The following is a 21,068-nucleotide window of genomic DNA, read 5'->3' as shown; positions in this document are numbered from 1 at the left end:
CGGATGGTGTTATCTCTGGCCTCTCTCGCTGGGAGAAAGCCCGTCTGGTCCCTATGGATTATTGTGGACAGGAATGGAGTGAGACGAGTGGCTAAGATCTTATACTAAAGCAAATATTATATTGTGATGATCATCACTCTGTCCGATGACCGCAAGTCCCGGCAGGGAGGACCCTGCTCTCATCACATGAGGGTTACATCGTTCTCCTGCGTACAGAGATAAGCTCCGCCCGATCACTAAACAGCCTTTCCCAGGGTCCTAGGCGCTAATACCGACAGACTCAGCGTCAACAAACCTCGTCATCCAGCACTCAACCAATCACACACAAGCTAAACGTAAACTTACCGCAGATCACGTGACTCCACAGTCACATGTTCCTGGCTGGGAATTCCCCTTCGTCCTGCCATCTGCGCGGTCACATGACGCACGACATATGGGCGTGTCACTCGTTGGTGGCTAATGGAATATTACGGAAAGTGCGGTGTTTCAGATGACAGTTCAGCGACAAGGACGCAGGTGAGAACTTCAGTGTCCTCTATGCTAACCCGCTGTGCCAAGCGGCCTGGGGGTATAGTCTGTTCTCTGTATTATACTACCCACACATGCCACCTGTTCTAAGCCCTTTACTGGTCCGCTGTATATCCATACACCTTGTGTCATCCTTACCAGTACCACGGCCTGTACTAACTGCCCCTGTTATCAGGCGTATGGCATTTCAGGGACTGAGTAGTATAAAAATAAGAACTGGCTGCATCCATAGAGCCTCGCTTTACGCTCGTGTCGTTTTCTGTGTCAGTGTTGAGCAAAAGTTGCTTGTTAATTCAGCTTTGGTGGGACGGTAGAAGTGAATGGGGATCAGGGCAGTTGTGGACTCCGTTCACTTCTATTGGAGTGTGACTCGCAGGACACGTGTGTAAATAGTCGCACTATGATACTGATATTGTGTGAACTAAGATCGTGCAACTGAAGCGGTAGTCGTGCGGCAAATGTCCCGGTACCGTCCCCTTGTGCCCGCACGTCTCCTGGTACAGCACCCTTCCTTGCACCCGTCACCCACATCACGTGTAAGTGATGGACCTGTTTCTAGTGTGTGTAACTCCGCCCTCTGGTGGTAGATAAGTCTATTAATATCATCAGGACAATTTTGGGCTTTATCTTGGCTCCTGATGACATTTTTTTGCCTAGATACAAGAGACGTTTTTTTTGTAGGTACAAATGTTAACAGGGTAGTCCATGGCAACCAATCAGATTACAGTTGTCATTGTTAAGGCAGATTGGGAAAAAAAATATTTGAATTTTTTTTAAGAAATCTCTCCAATGTTGGATTAGTTTGTTTGCTCTGATGTTACTATGTAAAATGTATTCCAGTTCCTAATCCAGTCCTCAAGGAACACCAACAGGTCATTTCCCATGGAGAAAACGCATGTGCCTATTATTGACCTGTACAATATTAAAGGGGTTTTCCCACAGAATATTTATCTCCTTTTCACAGGTCGGGTGTTAAATGTTAGATTGCTGGGACCCCCTACTAGTACAGTGACCCCAAGTTCGCCTGCTCCTTCCCTCCAGCACAGCCGCAGTGAAGTGTATGGAGTGGCGGATGAGCATGCGCCCTGCTGATCCACGTTCACACTATGAAGGTTATGGTAACTCCCACATTCATAGTTTGTATGGAGCGCCCAGCGATCTTACATTTATCACCTATCCAGTGTATAGGTAATAAATGGGGCTTGGGGGAAAACACTGATGTAGTATATAGTAATATAAAGAGATACAGAGATCTTTCTCTCTTCCTGTGTTCTGATGCTGCACAAATGTTTTTATTCTGTCAGTATTTCCCTTTAACATTCCTCATTTAGAGGTCCCTTAAATAACAGAGTGAATTTGTTCTAAGACGATCATTATAACTTCACTATTACTGTACTGCAGAGAGGGGGCGCTACACAGCCTATCAGGGCATGCTCTTCAGTAATACAGAACCCACTGGTTGATCATATCGTCTCCCTCCCACGTCACAGCTTTTCTTCACTTTCGTTTCTATTACATCTTGTGGACTTCAACCCTTCTCCTCCCTTATTTACCAGTAAAGTTTTGTGTGTGTGTGTGTGTGTGTGTGTGTGTGTGTGTGTGTGTGTGTTGTTCACTGTTCAATGGTAGATAAATCTTAGTGGTTTTCCCTCGGATAATGTATTACATATATGTCACTGGGTGGATACCTATATTGAAGGTTACGTTGTAACGAATAAATTCCCATTGGTATCCACCCAGAGAAATATATATGTGTGTGTGTGTGTGTGTGTGTGTGTGTGTGTGTGTGTAAAATAAATCTAGAAAGGCTCTAGCGGATAGAGCTTGAACGTCGCACATGGGGCAATAAAGTACCCTCTTTTTTACACTTCAAACTACGGTGTGCTGCCTGTTTTTTGGATTTCTGTATAGCTGGGCGCTTGGTCTGCTCCCTAGGGCTTGCACCCACACCTTTTCCGGTGCTGCTGGACTTTCTGTTTTGCTATATATATATATATATCACTAGTATAGAAAACCTGTTACACGGGTTTGCTAGCAAAAGGAATAAGTATTTGTAAAAAATATTATAAAAAAAATCCAAGTGTATTTTAAAACCTAATTACCAAAATTTGAAACCTAAGAAAAATGCGGAAGCGTTTGCTGAATAATAGATTATTCACCCAGGGTAAAGGTATAATGTAGTAGATGTTACCTGCAGTCCTATGTAACACCACAGATAACTCAGTGATAACTCTCAGTATAGATAGTGTAGATGCTAACTGCAGTCCTATGTAAGGCTCTATTCACACGACCGGGTCTGAGTGTCAACGTCTGTTTTTCTCGGACGTTTTGCATCTGTTCCGGGCCGTGTCTCCGTTTTTAACTTCCTGTTTTGTACCCGTTTTTTTCCCTGTCCGTTTTAAAAACGGATGAATTTAATTTGTAACGCCTCATGCACACGACCGTTGTGCCACTCGAGCTGTTTTTGACGGCATCCGAGTGGCACCCAATAGTTTTCACGGACCCATTCACTTTAGCGGTGAATCGGGTCCGAGTCTCCGCTCTGAGGAAAGTTAGGACATGTTCTATCTTTCCTCGGATCACTGACGGACTCAGCCGGCGCACACAGTCATGTGCATGAGGCGTTAATTTTCTGCCACACACTTCCCTCTGTAGATAATGCCACACAGCCCCTGTAGATAATGCCACACACTGCCCTCTGTAGATACTGCCACAGCCCCCCTTGTAGATAATGCCACCCACTGCCCTCTGTAGATTTTGCCACACAGCACCCTGTACATATTGCCACAGCCCCCCTGTAGATAATGCCACACACTGCCCTCTGTAGATACTGCCACACAGCCCCCCTTATAGGTAATGCCACACAGCCCTCCTTGTAGGTGGTGCCACACAGCACCCTTGTACATAGCCACCCCCCATAGGTGGCACCCCCCCCCCCCATAGATGGCACCCCTACCTCTAGGGGACCGCTCCAGGAGAAGTCCCTGACTTCAATGTCCATATATGGACAGTGAAGTCAGGGACATCTCCTGGATTGGAATCACCGGCCACGGCGCTGGCGATTCCGCTTCAGAAGTCCCTGACGTCACTGTCCATATAAGGAAAGTGATGTCACGGACTTCCCCTGGAGCGGAATCACCGGCCACAGCGCTGAGGATTCCTCTTCAGGAGTAGGGGACCGCTCCAGGAGAAGTCCCTGACGTCACTGTACATATCCTGGAGCGGAATCCCCGGCCACAGCGCTGAGGATTCCTCTTCAGGAGTAGGGGACCGCTCCAGGAGAAGTCCCTGACGTCACTGTCCACATCCTGGAGCGGAATCCCCGGACCACAGCTTTGGCCGAAGCTGTGGCCGGGGATTAGGGATTCAACTCCTACAGCGAACAACAAAATACCCTCCTCCTTACATGAACTTCGAACTGTGAGGCGGAGAAGAGACCGATATTGAGCGAGGACGTGGTGTCAAATCAACTGTGCCTTGGAAACCAGGTGGTGTCCTTAAAGAGGCTCTGTCACCACATTATAAGTGCCCTATCTCCTACATAAGGAGATGGGCGTAATAATGTATGTGACAGTAATGCTTTTTATTTTAAAAAACCGATCTATTTTTACCACTTTATTAGCGATTTTAGATTTATGCTAATGAGTTGCTTAATGCCCAAGTGGGCGTGTTTTTACTTTAGACCAAGTGGACGTTGTACAGGGGAGTGTATGACGCTGACCAATCTCGCGAGATTATGTGGTAAATGACAGGTTACAACGAGATCACGCTTCCTCTGCTCATGGACATGTGTCTTTTTTCAGCCGTACTAACTATGTAACTATTATACACAAATGTCTCATGGGACTATAATGTCATATGGGTTGAGCTACCAGCAAGTGCAGCAATTCCCAGCTCCCCAATAGTAAAAATAGAAACTCCAAACATCATATACTAAATACACGAGAAGAAGGAGTCGGAACTATTCAAGTATGAAGCACAAAATATCAAAAAATACAAATTTTATTGAGACATACAAAAATACATAATTAAAAACAGACTACAAACCCAATAACTGTATATCTCCAAAATAGGAGACAGTATGGAGCCACAAAAAACTACTTAAATTAGTACAATTTGTGTATGTCACATTTAGTCACATTTAGTCGGGAAGGTATCCCATAAAAAGTTACCAAAAAGGATATAATATACTTACAAAGCAAATCCCTAGAACCATATAATAGCAGAACACTTGTGTCCAAACATAATTACAGCAAATTCCCAGTATACTATGTCTCTATGGACAATAATCGGGAGTACAGAGGTAGTGATTTGATTATAGTAGCAAGTAATTTAGACACACTCAGTGTCAGTATCGTAACTAATTCAGAACAGGGACCAACAGTAAAGATGACCTATTTCAGATAAATGTCAAAAGTATACAGATGATCTGGTAACAACGTGACAAAAAATATATTAGTCCTTAGTAAAACAAGACCAGCAAGTACTAACCCATGTGGCTCCTCAGATTGTAACAGCTCCCAAGTGTGGAGAGAAACCCCGACGCGCGTTTCGCGTAGATTGCTTTTTCAAGAGGCTCTGTCACCAGATTTTGCAGCCCCTATCTGCTATTGCAGCAGATCGGCGCTGCAATGTAGATTACAGTAACGTTTTTATTTTTAAAAAACGAGCATTTTTGGCCAAGTTATGACCATTTTTGTAGTTATGCAAATGAGGCTTGCAAAAGTCCAAGTGGGCGTGTATTATGTGCGTACATCGGGGCGGTTTTACTACTTTTACTAGCTGGGCGTTCTGATGAGAAGTATCATCCACTTCTCTTCAGAACGCCCAGCTTCTGGCAGTGCAGATCTGTGACGTCACTCACAGGTCCTGCATCGTGTCGGACACATTGGCACCAGAGGCTACAGATGATTCTGCAGCAGCATCGGCGTTAGCAGGTAAGTCGATGTAGCTACTTACCTGCAAACGCCGATTCTGCTGCAGAATCATCTGTAGCCTCTGGTGCCGATGTGTCCCCGCTCGTCTGACACGATGCAGGACCTGTTAGTGACGACACAGCGTGATCTCTCGAGAACACGCTGTGTGTCTACACTGCCAGAAGCTGGGCGTTCTGAAGAGAAGTGGATGATACTTCTCATCAGAACGCCCAGCTAGTAAAAGTATTATAAACGCCCCGATGTACGCACATAATACACGCCCAGTTGGACTTTTACTTTTAAACACACCCACTTGGACTTTTGCAAGCCTCATTTGCATAACTACAAAAATGGTCATAACTTGGCCAAAAATGCTCGTTTTTTAAAAATAAAAACGTTACTGTAATCTACATTGCAGCGCCGATCTGCTGCAATAGCAGATAGGGGTTGCAAAATCTGGTGACAGAGCCTCTTTAAGTTGCGTAGACACAGTGGTCAACCAAGGAAGCTTTGTGTAGCAGATCAGACACATCATGCTTACTTTCCTTCGAAATCGGAAGATATTCACAAGAGCCATCAGCTCTGAACACAGGTACACCCATCTACTATTCAGAGAAGTCTGGCCAGAAGTGGTCTTCATGGAAGAATTGCTGCCAAAAAGCCATACCTTTTGATGTGGAAACAAGGCCAAGTGACTCCACTTTGCACGAAAACAAAGGAACTGGGGTGCAGAAAAATGGCAACAGGTGCTCTGGACGTATGAGTCAAATTTTGAAATATTTGGCTGTTCAGGAAGGGCTGGAGAGCGGTACAATAATGACTGTCTGCAGGCAACCGTGAAGCATGGTGGAGGTTCTTTGCAAGTTTGGGGCTTCCTTTCTGCAGATAAAGTTGGGGATTTGGTCAGGAATAATGGTGTCCTCAATGCTGACATATACATATCCATCATGCAATACTATTAGGGAGGCGCCTGATTGGCTCCAAATTTGTTCTGCAGCAGGACAACGACCTCAAACATACAGCCAATGTCATTAAGAACTATCTTTATCGCAAAGAAGAACAAGCAGCCCGGGAAGTGATGATGTGACCCCCCCCCCCCCCCCTCCTTCCACAGAGCCCTAAACTCACCATCATCGTGTCTGTCTGGGATTACATGAAGAAACAGAAGGATTTGAGGAAGCCTACATCCACAGAAGATCTGTGATTAGTTCTCAAAGATGTTTGAAACAACCTCCCTGCCGAGTTCCTTCAAAAACTGTGTGCAAGTGTACCTAGAAGAATTGATGCTATTTTGAAGGAAAAGGGTGGTCACACCAAATATTTGATTTAATTTCGATTTATCTTCTGTACATTCGCTTTGCATTTTGTTAAATTGTGCATGTACATATGCTGCTTACATGGCATATACTCAGGCTGAAAAATACAAGCTAGATTTCAAGAGAAAATAGCCTCTGAAACGAGACCATTTTGGAGCTGATTTTCAAAGCGTTTTTTTAGTGTATTTTGTGTCGTATTTTCAAAGCATTTTTTTTTTTAAAGTGTCAATTGGAAATAAGAAAAATCCGCTTGTAAAACGCTTCAAGAAGTGACATTTCACTTCTTTTTTACAAAGCGTATTTTTGCGAGGCGTTTTTTAATTTAGCAGGATAAAAATACGCTTCATGATTTACACAGTGTATTTCCAATTCAAATCAATGGAAGGTTGTTTGCAGGCGTTTCTAAAGTGTATTTCGTAGCGTATTACAAGCGTTTTATGAGCTCTGAAATATGCCGGAAAATTTGCCATGTGAACATGGCCAGACCTGATGCCCTGATTAACAGGGCTTCAGTGCTATGCCCATACTGATTGGGTGGATATTAAAGCCAATTGCATGCACAGGAAATTGGCCGTGTCTTTGGCATTGTATGTTGAATGTGGTTTCAGGTTATAATTGCCCATCAGAGACCATTGTGTGTTAAAAATATTGTAACCTGAGGCCATTGTAACCAGAAGGGATTACTTTAGATAGTTAAATGATTCTAGTCTGACATTTAACCTCGTTCCTAATAGTTGATGGATTAAAAACAGATGGATTGGATTATTACAGGGCATTACTACTATTAGTGGACTTCTCCCCAGTGACAGGTCGTTGTCCTTTGATACTAATGTGACCCGTGGGCGACATGATGAATCCACTGCTAAATCTATTTCTAATTTAGAGAGATTTCAGATTATTTTGCAGATGTGTTCCTTATAAAACCTTGGATATTCAATGCCACGTTATTTTATTTTTAGTTTGTTAGGTTAGGACAGGTTGAAGTTTGCTTTTTGCATTATGTACCTTGAAATGTTTTTTTACGTTTAATTTTAACTATACTCCAATGTCTTGATAAGTTCACAATAAATACCAGGTGTCTGACTGAACTGAATATTTTTTTACATTTTTTTTTTATTATTTTCAAATACTTATTTTTTTTAAATTATTTTTGTATGGTGTTTTATGAAGAAAAGTACTATGCTACACCTAAATTAGCTGTTTTTAGAGGTGTTGTATTTTCAGTATTGTAGATCTTGCAGTAAACATCTTTCTCAGTGAAATGTTGTTTTCCCATATTGTGCAATCACTATATGTAGGAAAATTCTGAAAGACTTAACTCCTATTAACCCCTTCAGGACTGAGCCTGTTTTGGCCTTCAGGACGAAGCCGATTTTTCAAATCTGACATGTGTCACTTTATGTGGTAATAACTCCGGAATGCTTTTACCTATCCAAGCGATTCTGAGATTGTTTTCTCGTGACATATTGTACTTTATGTTAGTGAAAAAATTTGGTTGATAAATTCAATATTTATTTGTAAAAAACACCAAGATTTGGAGAAAATTTGCAAAAATTAGCATTTTTCTCAATTTAAATGTATCTGCTTGTGAAACAGATAGTAAGTAATACCACACAAAATAGTCACTAGTTAACATCACCCATATGTCTACTTTATGTTTGCATCGTTTTTTGAACATTGTTTTATTTTTCTAGGACGTTACAAGACTTAGAACTTTAGCAGCGATTTCTCATATTTTCAAGAAAATTTCAAAAGGTGATTTTTACAAGGACCAGTTCAGTTCTGAAGTGGCTTTGAGGACCTTATATATTAGAAAGTCCCCATAAATCACCCCATTTTGAAAACTGGACCCCTCAAAGTATTCAAAACAGCATTCAGAAAGTGTATTAACCCTTTAGGCGTTTCACAGGAATTAAAGCAAAGTAGAGGTGAAAGTTACAAATTTTATTTTTTTTTTACAAAATTCATTTGTAATAAAAAAATTTCTATACCACAGGAGGTTTTACCCGAGAAATTTAACTTATTATTTATTGCCCAGATTCTGCAGTTTTTAGAAATACCCCACATGTGGCCCTAGTGCGGTCATGGACTGAAACACCGGCCTCAGAAGCAAAGGAGCACCTAGTGGATTTTGGGGCCTCCTTTTTTTTAGCATATATTTTAGGTACCATGTCAGGTTTGAAGAGGTCTTGTGGGGCTAAAACAATAAAGACCCCCAAAAGTGACCTCATTTTGGAAACTACACCCCTCAGGGAATTTATCTAGGGGTATAATTAGCATTTTGAACCCACAGTTTTTTTTGCTAAATTTATTTGAATTAGTTTGTGAAGGTGAAAATCTACTTTTTTTCTGAAAAAACGTAGAAATTTGTAATTTTTTCAAGGAATAAAAGAGAAAAAACACCCCAACATATGTAAAGCAATTTCTCCTGATTATAGCAATACCCCATATGTGGTAATAAACTGCTGTTTGGACCCACAGCAGGACTCAGAAGGGAAGGAGCACCATTTGGATTTTGAAATTCTGATTTTGCTGGTATAGTTTTCAGTGCCATGTCGCGTTTGAATTGCACTGGAGGGAACAAAATAGTGGAATCCCCCGGAAAGTGACCCCATTTTGGAAACTACACTCATCAAGGAATTTTTCTAGGGGTAAAGTTAGCATTTTGACCACACGGTTGTTTTGCTGAATTCATTGGAATTATTCTGTAAAGGTAAAAATCGACTTTTTTTCTGAAAAAAGGTAGCCATTTTTAATTTTTACAAGGAATAAAGGCGAAAAAGCACCCAAACATTTCTAAAACCATTTCTCCCGATTACGTAAATACGCCATATGTGGTAATAAAGTGCTGTTTGGACCCACAGCGGGGCTTAGAAGGCAAGGAGCGCTATTTGGCTTTGGGAGCTCAAATTTAGCTGAAATGGTTTTTGGGTGCCATGTCGCATTTGCAAAGCCCCTGAGAGGCCAAAACAGTGGAAACCCACCAAAAGTGGAAATTACACCACTTAAAGAATCTATCTAGGGGTATAGTGGGCATTTAGACCCCACAAGTCTTTTGCAGGATTTATTAGAATTGGGCCATGAAAATGAATATCAACATTTCTTCCACTAAAATGTTGCATTTTTTTCAATTTTACAAAGGATAAAGGGGGTAAAAGCTGCCCAACATTTGTAAAGCAATTTCCCCCGAGTACGGCTATACCCCACGTGTGGTCATAAATGGTTTTTCATTAGAAAGTAATTAACCCTTTCTGGACTGATCCATTTTTTTCTTTTCCTTTTTAGTTTTTTCCTCCCCGCGTTCGAAGAGCCACAACTTTTTTATTTTTCAGTCAATAGAGCGGTATGAGGGCTTATTTATTGAGGGACGAGCGGTCGTTTTTATTGGTACCATTTTTTGGTACATACAACTGTTTGAGCACTTTTTATTACATTTTTAGGTAGAGCGAAGGTGACCAAAAAAACAGCGATTTTGCCGTTTTAAATTCTTTATTTTTCACGTGAGACGCTCCATACATCACCCCCCACACTAAGACATGCTGGGTTGTGGTGCGCGAAGGGGTTAATGCGCAGCGCATGGTGCGGAGTGAAAATTACAATTTTCCACTCATATGCCACTTTAGTGCACTATATGTTATGCCCAGTTTGTGCCACTGAAGACAAATACCTCATAAAATATTAACCGGGTTCTCCCGGGTATGGCGATGCCATATCTGTGGACGTAAACTGGTGTTTGGGCACGCTGCAGGGCTCAGAAGGGAGGGAGCGTCATTTGGCTTTTGGGGCGCAGATGTAGCTTGGTAGTTGTTCTGTTTGGGGTTTTACTGGTGTTTCAGTTTGTAATGTGGGGGCATATGTAATCTGTGCGGGGTACATCAGGGTACATGTTATCTGTGCGGGGTACATCAGGGTACATGTTATCTGTGCGGGGTACATCAGGGTATAATAAGAGGGTATAATAATGCAGTAAATAAATAATAATCCGCAGATATGTGACCGGTGTCGCACTGGTAAATGGCGCCCAATCTTATCCGCTTTTGGAACACTCCGCACATTTTGCATCGCCATATTCTGAGAGCCAGAACGGTTTTATTTTTTCTCCACCGGAGCTGTGTGAGGGTTTATTCTTTGCGGGACAATCTGTAGTTTTCATTGGTACCATTTTGGGGTACCAGAAATTTTTTTGATCACGTTTTATTCCATTTTTTGGCAAGCAAGGTGACCAAAAACCATCAATTCTGACAATGTTTTTTATTCGTTTTTTTATGGCCTTCACCCTGGGCTATAAATGACCATTATACTTTATTCTGCGGGTCGATACGATTACAGCGATACCAGATGTATATAATTTTGTTATGTTTTGCAGCGTTTGTGCAATAAAATCACTTATTTATAAAATAAATAAATTTTTGTGTCACCCTATTCTGAGAGCCATAACGTTTTTATTTTTCAGTCAAAAAAGCGATGTAAGGGCTTGTTTTTTGCGGGACGGGATGTAGTTTGTATTGGTACCATTTTGGCGTACGTGCGACTTTTTGATCACTTTTTATTGTATATTTTGGGAGGGTTGGTAACCAAAAAATTGTGATTCGGGCACTGTTTTTTGTTTATTTTTTTTGTGGTGTTCACCGTGCGGGAAAAATAATATTACAGTTTTATAGTTGGGGTCGTTACGAACGCGGCGATACCAAATATGTGTACTTTTTTTAACGTGTTAATTTTTTTCCTATAATAAAAGACTTATTATAGGAAAAAAAGCATTCTTTGTTTATGTCACTTCTAACTTTTTATTTTTACACTTTTTAAAAACATTTTTATTATCTTTTTTTTACTTTTTTTACTTGTCCCACTAGGGGACACTTAGACTGGCAGCTCTGATCGCTGCTGGAACACATTACACTACACACGTAGTGTAATGTGTTCTAACTGTCATTGTGACGTGACAGTCACACTGACAGGAAGCATCGGAGGACCGGCCGGGGGCTGATCCTCCGAGGCTTCCGTACATGGCAACCCGGAGGTCATTGTCTGGCCTCTGGTTGCCATGATAAGGATCGCCAGCCCCCGCAAATACATGTGGGGGGCTGCCGATCCGCTGTAAACCTCTTCGATGTGGTGATCGCAATCGACCACCGCATCGAAGGGGTTAATTGCCGATTTCAGCGGCGACAGGCCGCTGATCGGCAACGGGGAGAGCAGGGCTGACACCCTGCACAGTTAACCGCCGCTGCGGTGTAGCGCCGCGCGGCGGTTAACTGTTAAAGCGCGGACGTAACTGTACGCCAAGGTGCGCAAAGTTACTGCTCACCTGGACGTACAGTTACGTCCAGGTGCGGGAAGGGGTTAAAGACTAGGTACGGGTAATTATTATTTTAATGCGGTCCATACGCTAGGACCCACACCGAAGACAGGGAATGCTATCACTTGGCTGTTTTCATATATCCCATATTGTTTAATGGAGAGTTTTTGGCAGAAGTGAGGGACCCAGCGGTCACACACCCACTGATCAGACTGTTAGGGCATTTCCAGGGTATATTCCACAAAAGTCCTTCATGGTGAAACCCCTTGAGCTGTTATTCCAGTGATTTATTTTTTTTGATTTTTTTTTTTTTTTTGTCTGATGGTGATTTGCTTACTTTAACTTACACCATAACTGCCTTTACAAGTATTCCATTAAGGCTGAGGAATAAGGCCTGGCTACATGGAGACTTTTTGTAGATTAACTAATTGATTTTAACTATCCAGTGAAAACTGCAGTCCAAAGGGATTGAGTTGTATGCAATCTTGTAGACTGCAGCTGTCACTCGAATCCGTACAATCGAACAATTGCTACAAAAAGTTTCCATGTGGCCCGTACCTTAAAGAGACTCTGTCACCACATTATAAGTGCCCTATCTCCTATATAAGGAGATTGGCGCTGTAATGTAGGTGACAGTAATGCTTTTTATTTAAAAAAACAATCTATTTTCACAACGTCAGGAGCGATTTTGGTTTATGCTAGTGAGCTTTCTTAATGCCCAAGTGGGCGTACTTTTACTTTCGACCAAGTGGGCGTTGTACAGAGGAGTGTATGACGCTGACCAATCGGCATCATGCACTCCTCTCCATTCATTTACACTGCACTAGCGATATAGTTATATCACTATGTGCAGCTACATACACAAACCCTAACATTACTACAGTGTCCTGATAATGAATATACATCACTACCAGCCTGGACGTCATGTGTACTCAGAATCCTGACACTTCTGACTTTTTTGTGAGATTCCGGCAAGTGAAACCAAATCTCGCGAAATTACGGAGCTAAACGAGATTTGGTTTCACTTGCCGGAATCCCACAGAAAAGATTCAGAAGTGTCAGGATTCTGAATACACATGACGTCCAGGCTGGATTTCATGTGTATTCATTATCAGGACACTAGTAATGTTAGGGCTTGTGTATGAGGCTGCACATAGTGATATATCTATATCGCTAGTGCAGTGTAAATGAATGGAGAGGAGTGCATGATGCTGATTGGTCAGCGTCATGCACTCCTCTGTACAATGCCCACTTGGTCGAAAGTAAAAGTACGCCCACTTGGGCATTAAGAAAGCTCATTAGCATAAACCAAAATCGCTCCTAACGTTGTGAAAAAAGATCATTTTTTAAAATAAAAAGCATTACTGTCACCTACATTACAGCACCGATCTCCTTATATAGGAGATAGGGCACTTATAATGTGGTGACAGAGCCTCTTTAAGGCCGGAATAGCTGAGGATTTTACCTGTGGATTTGCACAGGTAAAATCTGCCGTGGATTACAGTACCAGAAGTAGATAAGATATTCTATATTTCATACACATGCTTGAAACTTTTTCCATGTGATAATCCGCTCATGGTGCAGCATGTCAATTTCTGTTTTGGATTCTCACCACAACAGGGGTGAAATCTATGATGAATCTGCAGCAAAATCCCCATGGTTTGTAGTGAATGTTGTCTGATCCTACAGAATACACATGGGGTCATTGAGATAGATGAACCAGTATGTGTCAATCAGCAAGTATATGGAACTACGGAACGGACGCTGCCGATTCTGCATTTTAACATGTAGCGGAGAAAAGCTGCAAAAAATCGAGGGCATGCTGTGGATTTTCAATTGTGCAGCATGTTCATTCTGACACAGATTCTCAAAATAGATTTCACCCTTTGCAATGTAAAGAGTGAAGTCGGCCGCAAATCCACGTGCATCGAAATCCACGGTAGGAAATATACGTCATGTCTGGCCTTACCTAAAACTGAATGGATTTTATAAGGTGACATAAACTTCGTATAAGGAACACATTGTCACTTCTAACTGTCAAGTCAAGGCGCTTGAAGAAGCAAAGCATAAGTTTTTTGCGTATAACAATAGCACTATAAAGACCAGTCCTGTATTTGCTATGGTCCGATTCGTACTGATCACTGACACTAAGACGTTTCAGCTCTTGGGGATTACAAGACCACATGGTCACAGTGCTGATTTGTGACCTATAATCTCCATATATATCACAAGTCTTTTTACGTTCTCACATCGGGTATGTCGTACTAATATTATCATGTGGAAATAAAAGTGGGTTTAACGTTTGCGTGTGTATATAACGTATGGATTGATTTCATTTCTGTTTTAGTTACAGCGGTAATAGCTGAACAGTGCTTTATCCAGACTCCTGGCATGGAGATGATGAATGGACACGCACACCCATCTCCAAGTAACCTTTGTAATAAAAGTGATACGGACATGCTGGAACAGATTAAGGAGCTGCTTGTGGAAAACAATAAATTAAAGGGTAACCAACAAATTGTATTTTTTATTTTTATTTATCACGGTGTTTATACTTTGACATTAAAGGGAATGTGTTGCCAGCAAAACATGTTTTTTTTTTTTTAGTTAAACAATTAGTGTGTAGGTGATTAAACATTGTTCTAATTTTTTTTATTTTTTTCACGAGTCAGGAAATATTATAAATTGGATTCAATTTATAATATTTCCCAGCACTGGTCACTAGATGGAGCAATTCCCAAAATTGCAGCATTGCATGTGGTAAAGCAAGCACATTGCTTTATGCTGCAAAATTGGGAAAAAATCCCTCGCTCTAGTGAGCTCTCAGAATCCCCCCGTCCTTTATCCTGGCTAGTGCCGGGAGAAACGAGGGGTTTGAACGGTCTAACCGCCTACACTGTGTGTCGCCATTTTTTTAGCTAACACACAGTGTAGTAGGTTTACATACATTAGTAAAACACACTGAAACACGAACATACATAGAAATCACTTACCTGCTCCAGTCGCCGCCGCTCCGTCCGCTCCGTCTGCTGCCGCTGCTCCAAGTGCACAAGTCCGGAAGCCGCGACCGGAAGTAGTAATCTTACTGCCTGGCCGCGACTTCCGGTCCACAGGAAAATGGCGCCGGACGGCGCGCATTTCAAATCGGACTGTGTGGGAGCGGCGCATGCGCCGTTCCCACACACACGGCGTACACCATAGTGGATGGAACGGGCCCCGTTCGCAGTCCCTATGGGACTGGAGCTGCCGTATTCCATGTCTGTATGTGTCGTTAATCGACACATACAGAAATGGAAAAAAAAATGGCAGCCCCCATAGGGAAGAAAAAGTGTAAAAATAAAAAAAAGTAACACACAAATAAATATAAACGTTTTTAATAAAACCCTAACATAAAACTGATATAAAAAAAAATTTTTTGGTGACACTGTTCCTTTAACCCCTTAATGACCAGCCTATTTTAGACGTTCATGACCAAGCCATTTTTTTATGTTTTTCCAACTTCTCATTCAAAGAGCTATACACTTTTTATTTTTGCGTCGACATAGCTGTATAAGGTCTTGTTTTTTGCGGGACAAGTTGTAATTTTTAATAGCGCCATTTTGGGGTACATAGAATTTATTGATTAACTTTTTTGGGGGGGAATAGGAAAAAAACAGCACTTTCGCCACACTTTTTTGCGTCCTAAATTTACGCCGTTTACCGTGTGGTATAAATAACACAATAAATTTATTCAGTGGGTTGTTGCGATTGCAACGATACCAAATGTGTATAGTTTTTGTATGTTTTACTACTTTTACACAGTGAAAACACTTTGTTTTCAAAATGATTTGTTTTTGTGTCTCCATATTTGAAGAGCCGTAACGTTTTTATTTTTTCACTGACGCAATTGTAGGAGGGATTTTTTTTTGCGGGACGACTTGTAGTTTTTATCGGTACCATTTTGGAGTAGATGCGACTTTTTGATCACTTTTTTATCACATTTTTTTTAAGGCTGGATTCAAAGAAAACAGCAATTTTTGCATGGTTTTTTATTTTATTTTTTTCGACGTTCACCGTGCGGGTTAAATGATGTAAGAAGTTTATAGTTGGGGTTGTTACGGACACGGCGATACCAAATATGTGTAACTTTTTTACTTTATTTTGTTTGTTAATAATAAAGCAGTTTGTAAGGAGGAAAAAGTGGGTTTTTCATTTTTTTTCACTTTTTATTAAACTTTTTTACTAGTCCCACTAGGGGTCTTCACTATGCGATTATCCGATCGCTATTATAATACACTGCAATACTTCTGTATTGCAGTGTATTATGCCTGTCCGTGTAAAACGGACAGGCATCTGCTAGGTCATGCCTCCGGCATGATCTAGCAGGCATTCACCACAGGCAGACCTGGGGGCCTTTATTAGACCCCCGGCTGCCATCGGAGACACAGACTTGGCAATCTTATCGCCGGGTGTCGGTGGGATGAGAGGGAGCTCCCTCCATCTCTCCAAAACCACTCAGATGCGGTGCACGCTATTGTGCACCGCATCTGAGGGGTTAAACGGGTGAGATCGATACTAATATCAATCTCACCCGGTCAAGCAGGGATGCCCCCAGCCCTCAGCTGCCTCTGGCAGCTGAGAGCAGGGAGATTTGACAGCTCCCTGCTCTGTTTACTTATTCCGATGCAGCGACGTAAAAAGTCTATGGCATCGGAATAAGGCCCGTTAGTGACCGACGTAAAAACACTATGGACCGGTCTTTAACTGGTTAAGCTGGATTGTCTGATTCAGGACATTTGTTTGATAAAGACAAAAAACGTTTGCTAAGCTGTATAGCAGCAAGTTAGAAGCAACATGCTGCAACAGGTTTGACATAGTTATCTGACAGGGAGCAACACCGCTACCGCATTGTAAAAACTACATGATTAAATAATTTTCCATTTTAGTAGCATTTTTTTAAATTTATTTTTATATGAAAATTGTACCGCAGTAACAAGTGACAGAGCAAGCTGCAATCTAAAAAACAACAATGCGTCTGGAACACTACAGGGTTTTTTTGTAGTTGTTTTTTTTTTTTACCGGGACATAAAATCAATTTTCCAGAAACCCTAATAACTTAAACTCCAACTTTTTCTGACTTTATTTTATGTGTTAAAGATACAAATGTATTACTTTTGGGCAAGCGTTGCTCATAGGTATTCCAGCGTAAAACATTTTTCACCTATCCACTGGATTTGTATGATCTTCGAAAGGTTTGTACAGACTTACCTTCATTAGATAGGTGAGAAATGCTAGATCGGTGGGGGTCTGACCACTGGAACCCCCACCAATCACCAGAATGGGGGACCCCAGTCCACCACCAAGACAGCAGCTTGGAGCGGTTTGAATGAAACGGTGGCCTTGCATGCACCCTGCCGTTCCATTCAGAGTCTATGACACTGATGGAAACAGTCACAGTGCGCTCGACTGTTTCCGTCAGTGCCAAAGACTTTAAATGGAGTGGCAGGGTGCATGCCTGGATGCCACTCCACTCAAACTCCTCCTAGATCCTGATAGGCGGGCTGGTGGAAACGGGATCGGGATCCCGTGTTCTGGCGATTGGTGGAGGTCCCAATGGTCGGACCCCACCGATCTAGCAATTTGCGTATTTAATCTTATTTTTGTATCTTTATAATTATTAATAATTTTATAATATTTACCGTGTTTAGAAACAATGAAGCAGAAAAATCAAGAAATGAAGGAGCGTCTTGAGGAACTCTTAAAGAGAGAAAAACTGAGGGAAGAACAAGGACAGGCTGAACCTGGATATATAGAAGGAAAGCTGCGCCAGTTTGAATTGAGTAATGAGAATAAATTATTGAAGAAGGAAATACAGCTATTAAAGGAGAGAGACAACTTCTCAACTCAGGTGCCTGCCACTAAAGTCTTATTATGTCACATTACCTAATATTAGCAAATCCTTATTTTCTATACATGTGTACATTAATGTCCTATTATGATTTAAGGTAGGAATGGTTCTAAGTCAAAAGTTCAGGCAGTGTAGAAACACCACACTGTGTTTACTTTCTTAAATTTCCAATGCGCACAGTAAGGCCATGTTCACACAGGGCGGATACGCTGAGTAAAAGTACATAGCGTATCCGTCCTGGAACCTGCAGGAAATTTCATCAAAAAACGCACCAAATTGTAGTGCAGTTTTTCAGGCAGAATATTCGCTGTGGAAAGCAGTGGTTGAAAAAAATCTGGTCCCCGTGCAGCTCTGGCCTCTTGGTGTGACGTTGCAGCCCACGTGACTGCTGCATCCTGTGATTGGCTTCAGCAGTCACATGGGATGAAACCTCACCCCAGGAGGCCGGTCTGGGCGGAGAACCGAAGAAAGAATCGCTATGTCAACGCCTGGGGGTAAGTATTAACCTTTTTATTAATTTTAAACCAGAAAAAAAGGTGTTTTGCAATTTTTGCTGAATCGCTTATTTTCCGCCACATAAATCACAGCGCTTGCTATTTGTTGCGGATTTTACCTCCACATTGAATTCAACGGGGAAAACCTGCAACACAAGAGCAGCGCTTCCGAAGCATAAATTTACGTGTTGCGGATTTAAAAAAAACTCCCCGCAGGTCAATTTTATGAACGTTTTTTTAGGCAGATATTTTCTGCAGCGTAGGGATGAGATTTATTCAGATGTCACGCATTCTGCTACTACTGTAATACGCTGCAGATCTTCCGCAATAAAATTTGTTGTGAAAAATGTCCAGTGTTTACACTGCGTATGAACATACCCTAAAGGTAAAATGCCTGTGTCCTGACTTTTATTCTAAATCTGTAATGCCTGAGCAATTTTGCAAATAGTCTTGATAAAATTATCCTAATGTTTGACTACAGCTACTATGCAGGCCAATATGTCTCCATTGTAGCTGACCCTTCCATCTGTACTCTACTTCTTGCTGACCTGTCAAATGTACATTAGCAACAAGAGTGACCAGATGGAAGGGAATATGACGGCAGGATCAGACTACACATGATTTGTGTGTGGTCTGTCGGCATGGAAACACATAGGTCTGCAAAAGAGCTGTAGACTCAAAACAGTAGGATATTTTTCATTTTATATGTATTAGATGAATAAAAATGACTGCAAAACCTGAACATAGCCTTTAAAAGTATTTTTCTATCTTAGACATGCAATTCTTGATCTAGTTACTTTTGACTTTATTTTTTTAATGACCTGAAAAATATATATGATTTTTGTGTATATTAATCATCTATAGACATCAGACTGTTCTGCTCTTGAGAATGTAGAAGAAGAGATGAAGCAGCTCAAGGCACAGCTTCTACGTCTTCAGGCTGAGAAGGCTGATCTTCTTGGGATAATATCAGAGCTGCAGTTAAAACTCGGCAGTTGCACATCCGAAGACTCATTTGTTGAAATCCGAATTGCAGTAAGTGGACTTCTATTTTTAACGTTTACAACCAACCTTGTGTTCAAGAGAATCAATAAGCGGTTGTCACAACCCACTAAAAGGTGTGAGACCTTGTTCACACATTCAAATTTTTCAGCTGATGGCAACGCGTCTCCCGCGTCGGAATCATCGTAAATTCCTCCGGTAAGAAAAACTCCCATTGATGCCAATGAGAAACCGCCCTGTCTAATCAACTATTCAGTGGGCAAAATAAAAAACAGCACCTCTGGAAAAACTGAAGCGATATGACACTCCTTGATGCAGTTTCCACTGCTTATTCCGCCACAAAAACAGCAGATTTCTGCCGCGTATTTTTGGCAGAATACACTTCTGATTTTTCCATTGGAGAAATCTGTTGTGTGAACACCGCTTATGGCCCCCTGCACACGTAGAGGATTTATTGTGGATTTCCTTGCAGAAAATCTGCTGCGGAAAACTGTTAAAAACTTATTTAGAACCAAGAAGCCAAAAAGCCACAAAAGTAATAAAAATAAATTTTTTTATTAGGACATACAACACAAAAATTGCAAATATTAAAATTCAAGGAGATCTAAAAGAACAATGTGGGATATAACGCCAATAAATTTAGGGTGTCCTACAATGAATGTATTCCATAGCACAGTTGTACATGACAAATGACCATAATTATGTCAAGAAAGTCTCAATAATGGATAGAGCATATATAAACAGTCTATCAATATTACAACAAATGTATTTAAACACAGGCACATTTGGTACATCAGATCAATAGGTATTTAGGAGTGCCCAGGGTCAGAGAGTTGCAAACCCTGTGTTGCCAAGATAGAGGTAAATGCAAGAAAAACCGTCAAAGTCAAGTTCAACAGGCCAGAAGTAAAAAATGTGATAGATGTTCAGAATATATGTAGGTCCACGTTATCCCCTGAGGAAGCCAGTTTGGCGAAACGCGCGTCGGGGCGCTATCACTTTGGGCCGCAGTGTGGGATCACACACACTTACTTCTATGGGTAAGCCTGCTATACAAGCCAGTTGCATCTCCAGTAGATCCTTTTGGACCTACATATATTCTGAACATCTATCACATTTTTTACTTCTGGCCTGTTGAACTTGACTTTGACGGTTTTTCTTGCATTTACCTCTATCTTGGCAACACAGGGTTTGCAACTCTCTGACCCTGGGCACTCCTAAATACCTATTGATCTGATGTACCAAATGTGCCTGTGTTTAAATACATTTGTTGTAATATTGATAGACTGTTTATATATGCTCTATCCATTATTGAGACTTTCTTGACATAATTATGGTCATTTGTCATGTACAACTGTGCTATGGAATACATTCATTGTTGGACACCCTAAATTTATTGGCGTTATATCCCACATTGTTCTTTTAGATCTCCTTGAATTTTAATATTTGCAATTTTTGTGTTGTATGTCCTAATAAAAATTTTTATTTTTTCATTACTTTTGTGGCTTTTTGGCTTCTTGGTTCTAAATAAGTTTTTCTCAGCATATATGAAGTTTGCCTTTAATATCTAGTGGAGGTGCTTAGACACTTGATAGTGGTACCTAACCCGTTACTTAACCGGTTGAG

At 41.3% G+C, this 21,068-nt stretch overlaps 1 protein-coding gene across 3 annotated transcripts in view; it reads left to right on the top strand.

Annotated features, from left to right (window-relative positions):
* Window positions 1–357: 357 nt before the first annotated feature.
* OPTN (optineurin) overlaps window positions 358–21,068 on the top strand; it is a 43,625-nt gene continuing 22,914 nt past the window's right edge. The window contains exons 1-4 of one of the 3 annotated variants that reach the window (XM_075857413.1): window positions 358–516; window positions 14,407–14,565; window positions 17,747–17,946; window positions 19,305–19,475. In XM_075857413.1, the coding sequence (XP_075713528.1) occupies window positions 14,451–14,565; window positions 17,747–17,946; window positions 19,305–19,475 (486 nt within the window). In that variant the 5' untranslated portion in view covers window positions 358–516; window positions 14,407–14,450. The remainder of the gene's footprint in view (window positions 517–14,406; window positions 14,566–17,746; window positions 17,947–19,304; window positions 19,476–21,068) is intronic. The other 2 variants (XM_075857412.1, XM_075857411.1) reach the window with 2 other exon arrangements.

This window comes from Rhinoderma darwinii, chromosome 3 (assembly GCF_050947455.1).
Source record: "Rhinoderma darwinii isolate aRhiDar2 chromosome 3, aRhiDar2.hap1, whole genome shotgun sequence".
Taxonomy (NCBI): domain Eukaryota; kingdom Metazoa; phylum Chordata; class Amphibia; order Anura; family Rhinodermatidae; genus Rhinoderma; species Rhinoderma darwinii.
The sequence above is the reverse complement of the archived record's forward strand: the minus strand, read 5'-3'. Positions and strand labels throughout refer to the sequence as shown.